Source organism: Purpureocillium lilacinum (genome assembly GCF_023168085.1).
Source record: "Purpureocillium lilacinum CBS 284.36 DNA, scaffold_7, whole genome shotgun sequence".
NCBI classification, from domain to species: domain Eukaryota; kingdom Fungi; phylum Ascomycota; class Sordariomycetes; order Hypocreales; family Ophiocordycipitaceae; genus Purpureocillium; species Purpureocillium lilacinum.
The window spans coordinates 2,302,439-2,318,629 of record NW_027072117.1 but is presented as its reverse complement, the minus strand read 5'-3'; the positions used below and the strand labels follow the sequence as shown (position 1 = coordinate 2,318,629).

Sequence of the window (16,191 nt, the reverse complement as noted above, 5' to 3'; positions counted from 1 at the left end):
GCGCCCCCCTAGCAGAACATAATCACCGACAATCACCAAGTCACGAACAACTGAAGTAACTCGTCATAAGACGGTCTGGCTGTGATTACCCGGCCATTAATCTGTCTTGGCTGCTCTAGACGTAGAGGCGACAAGCAAGGACCTCAGCACTTCTGTGCAACTGCTCGTTGCACCCAAGCCCCTGATTGATCACGATGTCCGAAAGCTGCAACTTCGCTGCGCATCGTCGCCCTCTAGCACCCAGACTGGGATCATGACTGAAGCCTCGGCGTTCCAGAACTTCACATGCCCGCCTCCGTACTCTCCTCCAACGAGGCCTCGTCCTTACGGCCCGCAGAACACAGGACAGGCCAAGGTCTTTCGTTGATCTCCGTGTCACCACCTTCCAGCAGCGACGACCCCCCTGCACCCCGCGTTTTCCAATGTACCTTAGGTAGGCTCACAGGGGCTCCGTCTGCTGCAGCAGCTGGTCTATCGGCGACGCGACGTTGACCTCGAGCGCGCTGCTGCTGAAAGCGTAGCTAGACTCCCAGCCGGCGAGCTCCTGCCCCTGGCGCGTGAGAGTCAGCTGCGCGTGGTGCTCGATCAGCTGCTCACGCGTACGCGTCGGGTCCACCAAGACGGTCAGCCAAATGGGCGTTAAGTCGTGACTCTGCTCCAGCGATCGGCGCATGGCATCGTACGCCTCGTCGGGCACGGCAGCCGCTCTGATGCTCTGGTCCGTGACGTCCCACTCGCTGAGGCGGGAGCGTTTCCTGGCGATCTCGGCGAGGTTGTCGTCTGTCTCCTTGATGCCCTCCTCGTAGCGGTCGCGCTGCTTGGCAAGCGCGGTATCCAGTTCCCCCTTGAGACGGGCGCGGCCCTGTGCCCTGTGAGCGACCCAGGCCTCGTGGTCGCTCTTCATCTTGTCCAGCCCGTACTGCAGGAAATACAGCGCCTTGGCGTAATTCCCCGTCCACTCCCTCGCCCGCCCGATCTCGCTGCGTATCGCCTCGAGCTTCTCTTCTCGCAGCCTCCTCACAAAGAATTCTCGGTCCTCGATCCCTTCATTCACAGCTTGAGTCTTCGGTGATGCAGTGGGCTGGTTGCGAATGAGTGCCTGTATCCGGGAGTTGTGAGCTCTGCGCGCGCTCTCCTCGGCAGCCGCCTCATGGTCGACGCAGCGCTCGCATTTCCCGTGAAACGATACCCTGAGCTTGGTGTCGCAGATCCGCCACTCGTCCTCGTTGTGTGCACATTGCCTGTCGTCGCAGGCGGCCGCTTTTATATCGCTGTGAGAACAGCGCTCATATGCGAACATATAGGTATAACAGGGCATAGTGAGATGTTCGATATGCGCTGCGGAATCCAGTCAGAAGCTATAGACCAAGGGCCGTGGTTAGCCAAGTGCCTCAGGGGCGCAAGCCCTGTGTAAGTATCGCAGTAGGGACCTTATCGACAAGGGGGATGAGACGACACCTGGGTAGATGGTTCAGAGGCGTACAAGGAAGACACGCGCAACTAGAATCGATGCTTCTGACGGTATTCTGAAGAGTAGTTCTTGTGAGAGGAAACAACGGCACGACCGACGAAAGCTCTGATCGAAATTTGGACGTCACGTGGGGACAAGAGAGAAAAGGAGACTGAGATTTTCAAGGCTGCCCATCGTCCATTGCTAGGAATTACGCCGGCAAGGAACGACAATCCAGGGGACGGGAGGTGACCCGGTTTTCACGGGCCTCACGGCCGGCGTGGGGCCGGACAAAGCGGCTTGGACGTATGCACCAAGGCTTGCGCCATGTGAAGCCATCGCAGCCCGCGCGAGGTTTCTTGTCGAGTAGTGACGTAGCGCGAACAGCTCGTTGTCTCGTGGTGTACAGCGCTGTACGTCAGACTATGTCATAGGCGTCGAGCAGAGGAGTTTTCGGCATGCTTGGGGCACATCCATGAAACATGAAGGATGCTCTTATTAGCTTGATGAGGTCTACTTTGACAGGTAACTTGCCAGACCGTGCTCGCAACAATCCCGTGACGCAGCCATGCGGCGATCCAATAACGCCTAAAGCTAAACCAGTGAGCGACGACAGCCTCACGAACCAGATCAGGATCCCAATAATTTCGCCAGCATATCGGCGTGTCAGCGGGAGACAGCGGAGCCCCTCGATGACGCCGGCGTCAGGGGGCGTCGGACGACGTCGGGGCTAATGCTGCGCGAGCAGAGGGACTGCGCTGCAAGTTTCCTGTATCCGTCGAAGCTGGCCTGGGGAGGTTCGTTTGCTGGGCTGATGGTCCCGCTGGGGGCCTTTTCGTTCGACACGAGGCCCTTGGCTTGGACAAAGGCGCTTGAGCGAACATGGTGCGGGTCCCGCTCGTAATACTTGTCCAGTATCGGGTGTACCATGACGGTCTGGCGGTGGATTGTCAGGATGGAATTTGTCGGTACATTGACCCAGTTCTCTGTTGCATGCACGTCAGCGCCAGCCTTTGCTGCCGTGGTATCCGACTAGTCAGCGGCTGCTTACCTCGTTCAAACGTTAGGGGTTCGCTGGCGACGAGGACAATGTCGGCGCCTCTATCCTTACGCTCCATCTGATACTGTCGATCATTTGGGTCGGCTGTGCGCGTGACCCATTGCGTCCCCGAGGAGTAGTACAAGCTGGCAGCCTCGTCCCGCGAGCTGCTGATATATCTTGTGCAAATGATGCTGTGGCCGTCTGTGACCGCAAAGTTGAGCAGACTCCTAGTGTCGACATCTTCGCTCTGCAAAACGTCCTGCGGTATCGAGTCCGTCAGAGCGTTTATTTGGGCTATTGTCTGCTCCACCGCCGTGCGCAAGACGGTAGGTCCGAACCCTTTTTCGGGGCACGCGCTCGGGTCGTGACCGAGACGCTCGAGGGTGTCGAGGAAGAGGGCAAATGCCCACTCGCTGTCGGTGCCGCCCTTGACCCCAAGATACCACTTGTCCGCCAGGCGGGCGCCCAGCTTTCTTTTTATGTGCTTCCACCCGCCGAGGCCGCCGTTGTGCATCCACATCAAGCTGCCATGGGTGAATGGGTGGCAGTTGTCCTCGCTAAGCGAGCCCTCGGTCGTGGCACGGACGTGGCCGAAAATCAGGCATGACGCGGTCTTGGATGCTATTCGCTGTAGGTTCGTGCAGTTCCAGGCCGGGGTGGTCGAGGTGAAGAGGCAGGGCGCGGATCCCAGCTTGGGGTCGGTGTAGAAGCCGATGCCGAAGCCATCGGCATTGTTCTGGCCACGCCGCGTGTCCTGCTTCATGGTCAGCGTCGCCTCGCAGTGCGAGCAAGCAGCGTGATATACGCACCAGGCGCAACCGGGAGTCAAAGGACTGCTTGAGGATCGAGTGTGTCGGGTCGAGAATGAGCTTGGAGAGGAGGATCTCGTCACTGCCTTTGTATACCTGTCCAGCGTTGCATGCCTGTTAGGTTCTGGGGACCGACTTCGGAGGGGCTTGCAACGAACCAGAAAGCGGCACATTGCGGCGGGTTACGCAGCAGCGGCGAGTGGCAGTTGAAGGTCGTCGGACTGCGGCTGCTCTCGCCAGGTAATTAGGTCACAACGGAGTCGCGTATCAGAGTTGCAGTTGTCGAGGCAAAGGTCGAAAAGTCGTCGGCGGAATGACTGTTGGGACGTACGGGGTTCTGAATCAGGGATGGCAATGACACCATCGCTCCACCAAAGTGCGTCTATAGCTCGTGCGCAGCGGCCGACAACCGGGGTTCAGGGCGCGTGACAGGTTGGCTGTCAAATGCGGCGACCATAGGAAGTAATGCGGACGAGGATTGTAAAATAAAGATGGATCCTCAATGAGGACAGGGAGATGAAGATGCGTCAGAAGAACAGACGTGTTCTGATGGCGAATTCCAGCGAGTCAGGTTGGCGAGCTGGAACTTTCTTTTTGGGGTATGCGCACGTGCTGCGCGTCCGGTGCTGCCGCCTGCGCGCGCCTGTGGCAGCTGCATCGCCACTGCGGCGGAGAACCCTGGAGGTCCCCGTGTGAGCGTTAATGGCCACTCCTAGTCGGCAAAGAGAATGGCACAATGCAATCGAAGGAGCTATACGCATTGCGGCGGCATCTATGGATCGTTCCCGGGACCCAATACTCGTGTCTACGGGCCCTACTCCAGGTTCCATACAAAACAACCCTCCGTGCTGTTGGGACATCTCAGCCTCACATTCCGTCTCGCCGTGGGGACACTTCCAGGTTGCCGCCCTTGGGGCTATACCAGCTGGGCAGTGCCCCAAAGCACGGGCACACGCTGAGGGCAGCCCCGGAGGGGCATCCAGGGGCACGGCAGCGTCTGGGAGGCGCCGTGGGGCGGCCCGGAGGCCCTGAAGGCCCGGCGAGCTACCTAGTGACGTCGGTCCCGTCAGTGGTCCCAACTAGCACCGATCGGGCTCCATCACTCACCAGACGCGACAAAATCCCATTTACACGCTCCGCGTCAACGACACGACCGAACCGCGTATCGACGCACATACCCCAGGGCGACTTGCCCATCTCCACCCCCAGCCAGCCTCAACCTCGAATCGCCCACGCTCACCACCGCAAACTCTGGCCGCGTCGAATGCCAGTGCTCCTGACGTTTCGTTAAAACCATCCTCCAGGCCCTGCCCGCGAAATGTCAATCTCCGAGTCTTCATGATTTAGCAGTGTGCTACTGGACTCGCCGCCCGCCCGCTACCCGCGTCCGCGACCTGGGGCCTCACCGTTCAAGCTCCAATCGTCCCAAGTTTCTTCTGATCTTGCGTTTGGTCTGTCTGCCCGTTGCAGACGACCGACGGGCGAGATGCAGCGCCATGCTTCTCCTCCGCCACCGCCGTCCAGCCCAACGGCTGCGGCATCGTCGTCGCCCGCCAACCCGTACCTCTCGCCCACGCGATCGGCCCAACGCAAGGAGAGGCGCGTTCCCTCCGTGACGCCGAGGCGCTTCAGACGCTTCTTCACTCCGCGGTCTCTCCCCGGACCTCGCACCGCGCTGGGAGTCATGGATTCTGCCGCTGTTAATCGCCAGTTGCAAACTCCCGTCTCTCTATCTGGGGACCTGCTCAGCTCGGACCCCATCTGCCCTTCGTCACCCACCGAGCGGCTAGGCGCCATGGACGACGAGGATTCGGAGAAGCGGAAGCGTGACGAGCAAGCAGGGCCGGCGGTCAAGAGGAGAAGAGGCATCACATTTGCAGACGCCCTGCAGCCGCCGGCCTTGTTGCGTGTTGATACCGAGAACCTCCCCCGACATGGAGCATCGGAAGCGCAGCGCGCGGGATCCGAGGAACGGCTGCCTCTGAGCGAGAGACGCAAGGCCACGCTTGTACGGCAAAACGACTCATCGCACCCTGAATCTACTGCTAACGCACCGCAGAGCCAGTTCTTCAAAGCTAGTCGCAGAGGTGTCCCCAGTCCGCACGAAAAGCTCCTCCTTCCCAGCCAAGATATTGTCGTTGGAGACGACAAGTCGTCCACTGTACGCGTCTCTCGCTACAGCCGAACTTTGATATTCGCTGACCTTTCGCCGCCGCAGCTACCGGAACGCTATCAACCACAGCCTATCCGCAAATTCCGCAACCGCGGCTTCGAGGCCCAACTCCTCGATCGCGAACACGGCTTTGCCTCGCATCATGGCCGCCACCTCCTCAACACTCCGGCATGCGACTCGCGGACACAGACCGCAGACTTCTACAGCGACAGCACCGACGTCCACCACTGCACGCCCATCGAAGGACAGGGCAACTGCATCCCCTTTAGCCTGGCAAGCTGCCACAACTCGGCCATTACCGCCATCGGCGACGAGCAGGGTTACGTCCGGCTCTTCAAGGCGTCCAAGGTATCTTCCGATGAGGACAAGCTCGCCGCCACCATAAAGGCCCACGACAACGCCGTCATGGACCTCGACTTCTCCAGCGACGACAGTCGCCTCGCGACCGCGTGCGGCGACCGCTCCGGCAGGATCGTCGACGTGCCGACCGGCACTGTGGCCGTCGAGCTCGGCGGCGGCCACTGGGACTCGCTGCGTCAGATCTCCTTCCAGCCCGGCAAGGACAACGGCAGCGTGCTCGCCTCCTCAGACAGGGCAGGTCGCGTGCAAATCTGGGACCTGCGGTGCTCGCCGCTGCCGGCACAGTGCTTCTCCACGAGCCACGTCTTCCAGGACCGCGACACGGCGCTCGACCCCTTCGCCGCGCGCACCGTCAACACCATCGACAACGCCCACGAGCGTACCGTACAGGGCAACACATCGTCGGCTTCCGTCACCGCCATGGCGTGGCTGCCCGGCGGCCGCGAGCACCTCCTCCTGACCGCCTCCGAGGCCAACGCCTCCATCAAGCTCTGGGACACGCGCTACATCAAGCCCCGTCGGCAGGCCGAGGAGACGCCCCTCGCCATCACGCCCCAGCCCGTCACCCACGCCTGGCGCTCCTACGGGATCACCTCTCTCGCCCTCGGCGCCGATGCCTCTCGCCTCTACGCCGTCTGCAAGGACAGCACCGTATACGCCTACTCCACCGCCCACCTCATCCTCGGCCACGCCCCCGAACTTCTCGACAACGCGTACCGCCGCCGCCCCGCCGGCGTCGAGGGCCTCGGTCCCCTCTACGGCTTCAAGCACGACATGTTCCGCGTCTCCTCCTTCTACGTCAAGTGCGCCGTCCGCCCAGCTCGCGACGGCGCGCCTGAGCTTCTCGCCGTGGGCAGCTCCGACAGCTGCGCTGTGCTCTTCCCCACCGACGAGCGATACATGCGATCCGCCTGGTCCCAGGGCGAGCATATCCTCCGCGACATCTCCTTCTCATCGTCATCATTCACCAACGCCGGGGGCGCCACGATGCCCTCCCAGTCCTTCACCTCGTCATCCTTCCTGACACCCTCGGGCCCCCACCCGTCCTCCTCCCCGCTGCCCATCTTCCGTGGCGGCACCCCGCTCGTCCGCGGCCACAGTCGCGAGGTCACCACCGTGTCGTGGGCCGCGCAGGGCGCGGGCCTCGTCAGCGCCTCGGACGACTACATCGTGCGCAACTGGCAGGGGGACGCCGATCGCGCACGCCACCTCCGTACCGTGGGCGAGTTTGGCGGCGAGAGGCACCTCTCTGGCTGGGCCGACGTGGGCGCCGACTGGGACGAGGACGAATGCTGATGACACCCAGAGGCACTCCATGGGGGCGGTTACAGTGATTTTTCTGGCATGGCCAGCAGCGTCAATGGCGTTTAAGCATGGCATCGGCAGAAGCGAGCGATGATGTTATTAGTACAAAGGTCGTCAGACATGACGGCCATAAATGATGAATTACGATGACACTTCAATGATGAAATAAAAATGACTTGATAGTCTAGTCTAGGTGTGAAAGTGTCGTGCAGTCTAGTCATGTCCGTCATCGATGAAAGCCCACAACGTCCCAACACCACGCACGCTCATGCTCGGGCCTACTTTCTCTTAACCACTGGGTATCCTAAACGCTCAGCTGCTGCCAAATTCCAAACTCCACGCATTGCCATGCTCCACGCATCGGTATCATCACGTCTTATCCCCATCTTGCTTCGCAGCCGGGGGATAGGAGACGACGTCGAATCGTACCCTCAAGGCCGAATCTCAACCTTGATAGCCCGCTGGCCGGCCACCATGGCGCCGAGGAAGATAACCCCAAACGCCACCACGACCACCCAGTGCGTCAACCGGGACTCTGAGAGCTGCTTACACGCCATCCTAAGCGTCTCCGGAAGGTCGGCCTGCGAGGCGATTGACGTTTCGCGACTCCGAACGGGTAGCTCGAGCGCGTTGTCGAATCTCATAGACTTTGAGAACGCCGGACACAGTTCGATACCGGGGGGGGTGTTCGCCACGTCGGGATGATCCTGTGGCAGCGGCGGGGCCGTAGAGTCGCCGTTCATGAAGCCTGCGCTCGACTTCTCCGACACCTTCGGGTTCGCAATGGGACAGCTGCTATCCTCGTGGCCGGAAGATCTCTTTGACGAGCTCCGCTCTTTGCGCTCCTTCGTGACGATGACGCTGTCTCTAAGCCGATTTGCCAGGGGGCCCTTGAGGAGGCTGGCAAGTGAGTGCAGAGAACTCTCTCGGCGAGATGTATCGTGACCCTCCTCGTCCGGGAAGAGCGAGTCCAGCTGCTGCACCACCAGAGTGACATTCTCGAAGATGCACACCGCCTCCTGCACAATGTCGCGCTTCTCCCGCGGCGTGAGCATCTCCTCCGAGTCCACCAAACGCTGCTTGAACTCGCGCTTCAAGTCCTCGCCGTCCATGGGGGTGTCGAAGTGGAAGAAATGCAGCGGCATGTTGTGTCGTGGTCGAGCTTCGCCTGAGTCTTCACGCGGAGCCTCGTCGTCTTCCAGGTCGTGAGAGCTACCCTCCGTAGCCCATTTCCTCCGTTCGGACGCTCGCATGGTTGGCTGGACGGGAGACGGCTCTGCGGCCCAGAACGGCTCGCCGGCCGACTCGAGCGACGCCCTGATGAACCGGCCGCCGGCGAACAGGGCCATAAACATGATATATGAATAGGCCACGAGCACGTGCGGCTTGTTCGTAACGGCGCGCTTGATGTGATTTAGGAACTCTGAGAGATAGCCCATCTGCCCGAAGTGTTGGAGCTGTTCTTCGATGACATGATCGGGCCAAGCCGTCATGGTCCGGATATCGGCGCGGAGTCGCTCAGACCGCATCAGGCCGGGCAAGTGCAGATGCTCCAGCGTGGAGTACATTCTCCCACAGACGGCCGGCTTGTGCAGCTTCGGTTCCTCGTCCCTGGGGAGCAGGACACTCCCCGTGTCGAGCAGCGGAGCCTCGGGATCGCATCCGTCTGGGAGGCTGTCCTTGGAGGCGGGCTGAGACGGCGTCGGGGGCGGTGAGTCGAGAATAGCCTTCCATTCCTCCTCAAAGGTTGTGTAGATGGGTGCGATGTGTAAGAGGCCGGTGAGAAAGGCGGCAGGATCAGAGGCCCGCGGGGGCAAGGCAAGGGGCAGGCGAGAGACGATAAGCTTGTTAAGCCGTGCGTGGATCGACCGCGTAGCCAGGGCGATGGACTCGGCGAGCGGTCTGTCGGCGCGGAACGAGTCCAGGTGGATGACGGACATGGCGTGCCGGGACGAGCTGGACATGGCCCAGCTCCGCGACGGAGAGGCGTATGGAATATTGGGCGCCAGGATGACGATGTTTTGTAGGGTGCGTGACCCGGTATAGGTGCAGGGTCAGTCGATGTTGTTGGGAGGAGAACGGAATATGCCAGCAGCCTGCACACGCAACGAATCCGCTTCGACTTTGCGTGCAGGGGAGCAGCGCGGCGTATCGATACTTCTGTTTGGCAGGCGCACGACGAAGTCTTTCGTGCAAGAGAGGAAGGAGGAAACGATGACGACGTTGTGAACCCGTTACCCGCAACAACACCAGCGGCCCCTCGCAGGGGGAAGGGTAATGGTGTGCTGTAGATGAACAAGGCAAGGAACAAATGCCACGATCGAAATCCTCTCTCCTCGATAATAAAAACCGATATCCCCGCGTCTTCAGCTGTCAAACCTGAATCCCCCACCCACCGCCCGTCGGGACGGAACCCACAGGGGGGAGGGTCCTACGAGACCCCAAGGGTAGCGTCGGTCGATGAAGCTCCAGACGCGATTTGCGTGCTGGATGCGAACGCGCCGAAAAGGACAGGGGCGACAATGGGGTGGCAGCAGGCCCCCGATCCGGGGCAATAGCTCCTAGGCCGAATCGCACCCAGTGGGCTGGATAATAAATACTCTGGGTCTGGCTTCCACTCTTTTTCTCTTGGCCTGGAGCATTGTCCCGCCCCGGGGGGCATTACTCGCGACCTTTTATAAACCCCATTTAGTATCGGCGTGTTGGCGGACCCCGAGATCTCGGACTCGTGGGTCGTGCTGGACAAGGTGACGGGTTTTTGACAGGTTTGACGGGGGGTCTCCAATCACATTGGCTGCTTTGCCGGAGAGGGAGAGGAAGAGAGGGAGGGAGGGAGTTGACAAGTCGTTGCGCCGCACATGATGGTGTTGCCATACGGAAGCACACGCGGACCCTCGCACAACAGGCAGGCAGGCAGCGCTACGGCGGCGGCGGTGGCAGCCGACCAGGTCTTACAACATGACCATCGGGGGGGCAGAGGGCGGAGGGAGGGGGGGCAGGGCCAATTTTCGATTACCAAGGTTGGAAAAACAGATAGAGAAACCGGGCTCTTGGGCCGCTCCGCTGGCATGTCTGCCCCCCGGCCGGTCTCTGGTTCTCCACGCGAAAGCAAGGCACCGCGTCGAGTTGCGATCGAGAAAATGTATGGCGCATCGGGGGGGAAAGGCCTTTTGCGCGCGACGACGACGGGACTCACCCCCTTCGCCACCAGGGGGGGGCGGCCGGCGGGAGGCAAGCTCCGTCTAGCCCGCTAAGTAGCACCGGGTCGCTAATAGTCTTCTCGCTCTATGTTTCTCTCACTCACTCGCGTGCGCCCGCCCGTCAGCCATTCAGCCAGCCCACGGCAAGCAAGCATCAGACCGGAGTTCTTGTATGACAACATAGTCCGACAGAACTGTCAAGTTTGCAATAAACCAGGCACACAGATGCTGGCCGGAACGACGCGGGGCCCGCTTGCGGCTCCCCCCCGGTGCTGTTCAAGAGGGGGGCCCATGAGGGGCCGGTCAGGGCCCGCGACCGAGAAAGGGAGGGAGGGGCGTGTTAGGCCCAGGCATGGGACACAGGGGAACTGCGGCTGACATGGGCAATTCTGCAATTCTGCATGGCGGCATGCATGGGCAATTGTTTGCTACTACGTGCAGCCGTTGACGCGCATTGCATTGCAGCATGACGTTTTGTTTGGCCCCGTCCGCGCCGACCGTACTGAGCGTGGCTGCGTTCAAAGGCGACGACCGCACAACGACGATGACGCTCAGCTGAGTTGAAACACCGTCACGGTTCGTCCGCGATACCTCTCGGGCTGTGCCGATAACACAGAACGCGGCAAGACGGCAAGTCCAATTCCTCGGAGCTCATTTTCAGCCCCGGACGGCATCTCCCGACATTTGTGCCCCCGCCGCCACGGTGTCACCGGAGAGAGCGCTGTCCCGTCTGTGCGTTCCCAATCAATATAGCCTCTATGGCGAGACAACGACGCCGTACGATGAGTTTGCCCACGACTCCGCTGTATATCGGCCCAAAGTCCTCAAAACGCCACATGCAACTGCCTATCCAAAAGACGCAACTCGAAGCGACTCGTCGTCTATACGGCAGTGACCGATGCCCGCCTCGCCTCACCCGCGCCCGCACCCGCGCCCGCGGCCCCCTTGTCTTCGCCGTCCTCGTGGCTCTCCTTGTTTACAAATACAAACGACACGAACACGACAGCTGCGCCGATCCAGTACACGAAGCTCGAGTATTGGCCGTACTGAATCATCTCGCCCACCAGGGACAGGGGTATCGTCAGCGACAAGCCCACCGTCACCACGAGCGGCGTCGTCAGGAGCATCGCAAACGCCCACGATATGTCGCTGATGAATGACGACAGAGAGTTGACCTGAGACTCGTTAGCACTCGGCGGCGCGACGTGGCCGGACCCAAGACATACGATGATGATGACCCACACCTGGCCGGTTGGTGGCATCTCGAACTGGCGGCAAGTCAGCAATAATTCGGGAACACGGGCGGGCTTGTGCGACGCGGGACATACCGGCTCAAGGCCCGTCCAGTGGAGGATAAAGAAGAGCGGCCACAAGAAGACGAGGTTGAAGACACCGACCAGACCAAAGAACAGCTGCATGTCCACCTTGTCCTCGTTCCCCACTCGCCGCTTCATCACCGTCACATACATGCCGTATATGACGGCGCTGAGAAACGCCATCGAGTCGCCAATGGCGATCTGCCCGGGGGTCTTGTGCGGGAATGAACCCCGGTTCTCGTCACTGCCCCCGGTCAGATCCACTGTCGAGATAAGGACGATGCCGACGAGCGATGCCATGACGCCGATGAGCTTGCGGATGGTAAAGGACTCCACCCGGAACAGCGCGCAGAAGATCAGCGTCCAGACGCTGCTCGTGGATGTCAGGATGGTGACGCTTGCGACGCTCGTGTACTCGAGACACGCTGACGCAAAGTAGTTCGCCAAGAACCATAGCATGCAAAACTCGAGGCTCAGAACAGCCGTCTCCTGGAAGCCCAGCTTCTCGTCCTGCTGCAGGGCGGGCTCCAGGCTCCCCTCGTCGTCCACCAGCAGTCGCTCGCCGGTCGTGTCGTCATCGACATCGTCGGACGGCAATTTGGTATGTGATGTCTTGTTTCTATAACTGTGCCACATCTGCACCACATCATGTCGGAGACCCCGTACGCCGTTATGAAGCATGTATTTTGTAAACATTGGTATCAAGGACACTGCGAAGATGGACGTGTTGACGTAGACGAGGAAGAAGGGCTTATCGTAAGTGTGGTCGGAAAATATAAACTGCGTCGGCGCCGCGTCAGTCTCGTCCGGCGGTGGATCAGGACAGACGGGATGGAGGGGCTTACGCTGGCTAGAAAGTTGGACAGGGTCCAGAGAAATACAGTGAGTAGGAGCAGGCATATGCCCAGCGTGCGCCTCGCGATGCCTGCGAGGCCGATCCTGGCGCGGAAACCGCCCTTCTCGACGGTCGGGACGCGCACGAGCATGGAGGAGCCCGTCGACGCGGCGAGGTCGGCAGCGTCGGCAGAGAGGCGCCTCCTCTCCGGTGCCAGTGAGAGGCCTTCCACCTCGGCGGCGGTCGCCTCGCTGAGGCGCCTGGATCCCGGCGAGGCCATCACGGGCCGCGCGTCGATGGGGACTGTGAAGGGGCGGCGGAGCGGGCGGGGAACATTCGCGGTGTCGGCAGCATCCCTTGACGGGTTGTCGGCTCGTGCGTCGGTGCCGGGGTGCGGTGTGCGAGGAGAACGAGCGAATGTCGGGACGGTCGCGGGCGCATCTCACTGTCGAGACGGCGGTTCTGGCGGGCTCGCGTCGGACGTCGATGGTGGGAGGTGACGGGACGGGATGGGACAGCCCTGCAGGGCGGCTCAAGCAGGTGACGCTGCCGAAAGACCAGACCAGGGGGGGAACGGGAGAGCCCAACTCCCGTTCCGAGTGGCTGTGTGGGGCCACCACTCCTCGCCAGCGTCCCCGTCCATTTGTGGGGGATGGATCTCCGCCTAGATTCAATCACACCTGGGCCTTTGCTCGGCTTCCACCTACGGTCCACTCCATGCACAGAATTTGTATACCTACATTATCCAGGAACTGCATCGGAAAGCTGCATCGGAAAGTAGGAGCGTGAGCGGCACACACTTTCGGCCGACAAGATGGACTCACTTGGCAATCTGCCATGAAACCGCCGACCCTCCAAGCCTACTCTCCCACTATCCAGACTCTAGACTTCGCCGCACCACGACAATACCGCAAACCTTTGGCAACAGGAGCGCTCCTAGCTTGTCCGCCGTCACTGGCGGCAAGCACTGTGTTGCCACGCCACCCAGCCGGACCCGTCGAGTGGCTGGTACATCGGCTGGTAACCAAGCTCTACCAAGAGGTCTAAGAGAGCCGGAGTCCGGTTGGCGTACGAACGCCTAATGCCAACGACCATCTGATATCCGCCTACATTTGGTTTGCGAACCAATTCTGAATTGGGGTTCTCGCCGTCGGTGGAAACCACCCCTCCGAGCAAGGCATTCGTGGCGCTGAGGTGGACGAGACCCGGGCCGATTCTTGTGTTGATATGTTGTGCTACGTACTGAATCTGTCCAAAGCCTCCGTCAAGGAGAGTGAAGGTGCCGACGTAGATGAAATCGGTGCTGTGAAGGGGCAACCCCGTGTAGTGGCGAACGCCGGCGGCCTGTTCTGCCGGTCGCAGGGTCTCCGGCTTGTGAGCCACGGCGCTTTTGCCCGGTTTTCAGTGTCGATGTGAACGAGGGCTTCTAGGGCAGACGAATGGAGGTGCAGCCGGAGAGAAGACGAGTGCAGCAATTGAATCGTCAACATGGCTCCTTATTACAGTCTTAAATTGCCCGATCCAAGACGACGGGACCAGAGGCAGACGCGCATTCATCACCAGCGTTGCTCCCTTTGGCCATTATTACGATGATTCGAAACCCAGGTTGGTTGGTCTGTGAGCCAGGCGATTCTGCAGTATTACCTAGTAGGTGCGTTCTTATCTCCAAGACGCCACAGAATCGCTTGGCCGTGATGGTGCCTAAAGTGGCCGGCAACTGCCAGGCGTATAAACGGAAATCGGGCAACCATCTAGACGTCGTCAAGACGGGCTTGTTATGTAAAAAAAAGATGAAAGCTCCATTAGCAAGCGCCGAATGTCTGCACGCAGGTCGGCGCTGCGCAAAAGCGACCAGCGAACGCCACGCGTGTCGCAGCACCTGCGTGTGCCTCATGACGGTGGCCCGTGACCCAGTCGCGCGCGCAGCGTCGGGCGGCCGGGCACGGGGTGCTTGATGCCCACCGTTGTCGGACTTGTTTGCGATTCCGTTATTTTTGACTTAATTACTTTTCATGTCGACACAGCGCAGACTGAATGTGGCGTTTATACCACTAAAGGTCATACAGACGCACTGAGTTGTTACGGCACCAAGTTTCGCGGGCCTGGCATCAGACAGTCACATGCTGACAGCCAACGGTTGTACTCAAAGCATAGCGACTGGCACTATTTTGACATCGTAATCGTTTCAACCCCCATCTCTACAGCTTTACCACCATGGCCTCGGGCTCCATGCCCTTGCCCTCGACCAGCACGCCCGCCTTGCGCAGGATGGACACGCAGTCAGCCACCACCTCTGGCTTGACGCCCTCCGTCCTCTGCGGAAAGCGCACCGTCTTGAGCCACTCGCGCGCGTCTGCCTCAGAGTAGTCCAAGTTCGTCGAGATGTACCGCACCGCCTCCTCGGGGTTCTCGTTGAAATGCCGCACGCCCTGGTCCAGCTTCTCGAAGAGGTCCCGCACGCGCGCGTCCACCGATGCGCCGGTCGGAGGCGCCAACTTGGTCGACGCGACAATCTTCCAGCTGCTCCAGGGCGTGTAGATGTCGCCGACGCGGCGGATCTCGCCCGAGTCGTAGTACTTCTTGGACGTGAAGTGCTCCCACATGAAGAAGTCGGCCTCGCCCGAGTTGACGGCCCCGCGCAGCTTGTCGAACGTGTTGAGCACCACCGTGTCGGAGAAGGGCTTCTTCTGCTGCTGCTGATCCAGCCAGCCGTGCTTGTCGGCGAGCACGAAGCCCATCACGTAGCTGCCGGAGCCGATGCGCGAGACGCCAATCTTGCCGCCCTTGAGCGAGTCCACCGACGTGATGTCCGGGCGGTCGGCGCCCGTGGAGATGGCCCAGCCTGTGTAACGCCGTTGAACGTTGTGAGCCAGTGACACCAAAGCGACCCAACCCTCCCCGTGCATGCATGCCATGCAGGCTTCCCGACGCGGTGATACGTACACAGCGGAGTCTCGACGTAGGTCCCGACGAGGCGGTACCCGCCGTCGCCCTCGACGCCCTCCTTGCCGAGTCCGGCGATCCAGCCCTCCGTCAGGCCAATGCCGACGTCGATGTCGCCCGCACGCAGCGCCGTGACCATGTGCCCGGTGCCCGAGGGGAAGGGGATGAGCGTCGCGTCGAGGCCATAGTGCTTCTGTGCGAAGTGGAGCGGCGTGGAGAAGTGCTCGGGCACGAAACCGATGCGCAGACCTTGCGAAGCCATTGTTTGGAGTGTGATGCCGCCGACGGGGCGTGCGCAATGGGCCGATGTTGATGTGTCGAGTGAAAAGGCTCACTCAACGATGTGGTGCCGCTGTGACGCTGCTGTCAAATATGGCGGGGTTCCCTGCGAGCTGTTAAGAAGTTCAGCGCTGGCCCGGCATCCGGTGCCGGCTTATGCGGGGCTTTCCACCCGCTCCGGCACTGCCGCTGACGCCGAACGCTATTGAGCCGAAGTGCGGCAGTGAGATTCCATCAACATTAGATAGTATTAGCCGATGACAAGATCGCCGGCTTACTCAAAACATGTAAGATAACAGGGACGGGGATATGTTTGGAGATGTGCACAGTTTGCACTCTGCTACCGCCACAATCTTTCTGGCGTTCCAGCCGGAAGAAATAGTTGTCGAAAACGCGCGTTCTCATCGGCAAAGTCGCGTCCGTGCCTGCTTCATCGTCAAATCGATGACGAATCTCACTTCAGCGAACCTTTTGCAAAA

General features: G+C 60.5%; 6 protein-coding genes across 6 annotated transcripts; 1 reads left to right on the top strand and 5 right to left on the bottom strand.

Annotated features, from left to right (window-relative positions):
• Positions 1 to 439: 439 nt before the first annotated feature.
• Positions 440 to 1,318, bottom strand: PLICBS_009603 (uncharacterized protein; the record flags this gene model as incomplete). Its single annotated transcript, XM_018325210.2, has 1 exon — positions 440 to 1,318. The coding sequence occupies one exon, from the start codon at positions 1,316 to 1,318 to the stop codon at positions 440 to 442; it is 879 nt and encodes a 292-aa protein (XP_018176604.2).
• Positions 1,319 to 2,116: 798 nt separating this feature from the next.
• On the bottom strand, positions 2,117 to 3,474 carry PLICBS_009602 (uncharacterized protein; the record flags this gene model as incomplete). Its single annotated transcript, XM_018325209.2, has 4 exons — positions 2,117 to 2,436; positions 2,502 to 3,246; positions 3,302 to 3,397; positions 3,460 to 3,474. The coding sequence occupies 4 exons, from the start codon at positions 3,472 to 3,474 to the stop codon at positions 2,117 to 2,119; spliced, it is 1,176 nt and encodes a 391-aa protein (XP_018176603.2).
• A 1,313-nt stretch (positions 3,475 to 4,787) lies between these two features.
• PLICBS_009601 (uncharacterized protein) lies at positions 4,788 to 7,130 on the top strand (the record flags this gene model as incomplete). Its single annotated transcript, XM_018325208.2, has 3 exons — positions 4,788 to 5,309; positions 5,361 to 5,462; positions 5,520 to 7,130. 3 exons carry the CDS (start codon positions 4,788 to 4,790, stop codon positions 7,128 to 7,130), a joined length of 2,235 nt encoding a protein of 744 aa, XP_018176602.2.
• Positions 7,131 to 7,570: 440 nt separating this feature from the next.
• Positions 7,571 to 9,079, bottom strand: PLICBS_009600 (heme oxygenase; the record flags this gene model as incomplete). The annotated part of the gene is made up of 1 exon (XM_018325207.2): positions 7,571 to 9,079. One exon carries the CDS (start codon positions 9,077 to 9,079, stop codon positions 7,571 to 7,573), a length of 1,509 nt encoding a protein of 502 aa, XP_018176601.2.
• A 2,141-nt stretch (positions 9,080 to 11,220) lies between these two features.
• On the bottom strand, positions 11,221 to 12,770 carry PLICBS_009599 (uncharacterized protein; the record flags this gene model as incomplete). The annotated part of the gene is made up of 4 exons (XM_065601683.1): positions 11,221 to 11,514; positions 11,566 to 11,607; positions 11,668 to 12,435; positions 12,501 to 12,770. The coding sequence occupies 4 exons, from the start codon at positions 12,768 to 12,770 to the stop codon at positions 11,221 to 11,223; spliced, it is 1,374 nt and encodes a 457-aa protein (XP_065457755.1).
• Positions 12,771 to 14,688: 1,918 nt separating this feature from the next.
• PLICBS_009598 (uncharacterized protein) lies at positions 14,689 to 15,695 on the bottom strand (the record flags this gene model as incomplete). Its single annotated transcript, XM_065601682.1, has 2 exons — positions 14,689 to 15,332; positions 15,434 to 15,695. 2 exons carry the CDS (start codon positions 15,693 to 15,695, stop codon positions 14,689 to 14,691), a joined length of 906 nt encoding a protein of 301 aa, XP_065457754.1.
• Between the last annotated feature and the right edge of the window lie 496 nt (positions 15,696 to 16,191).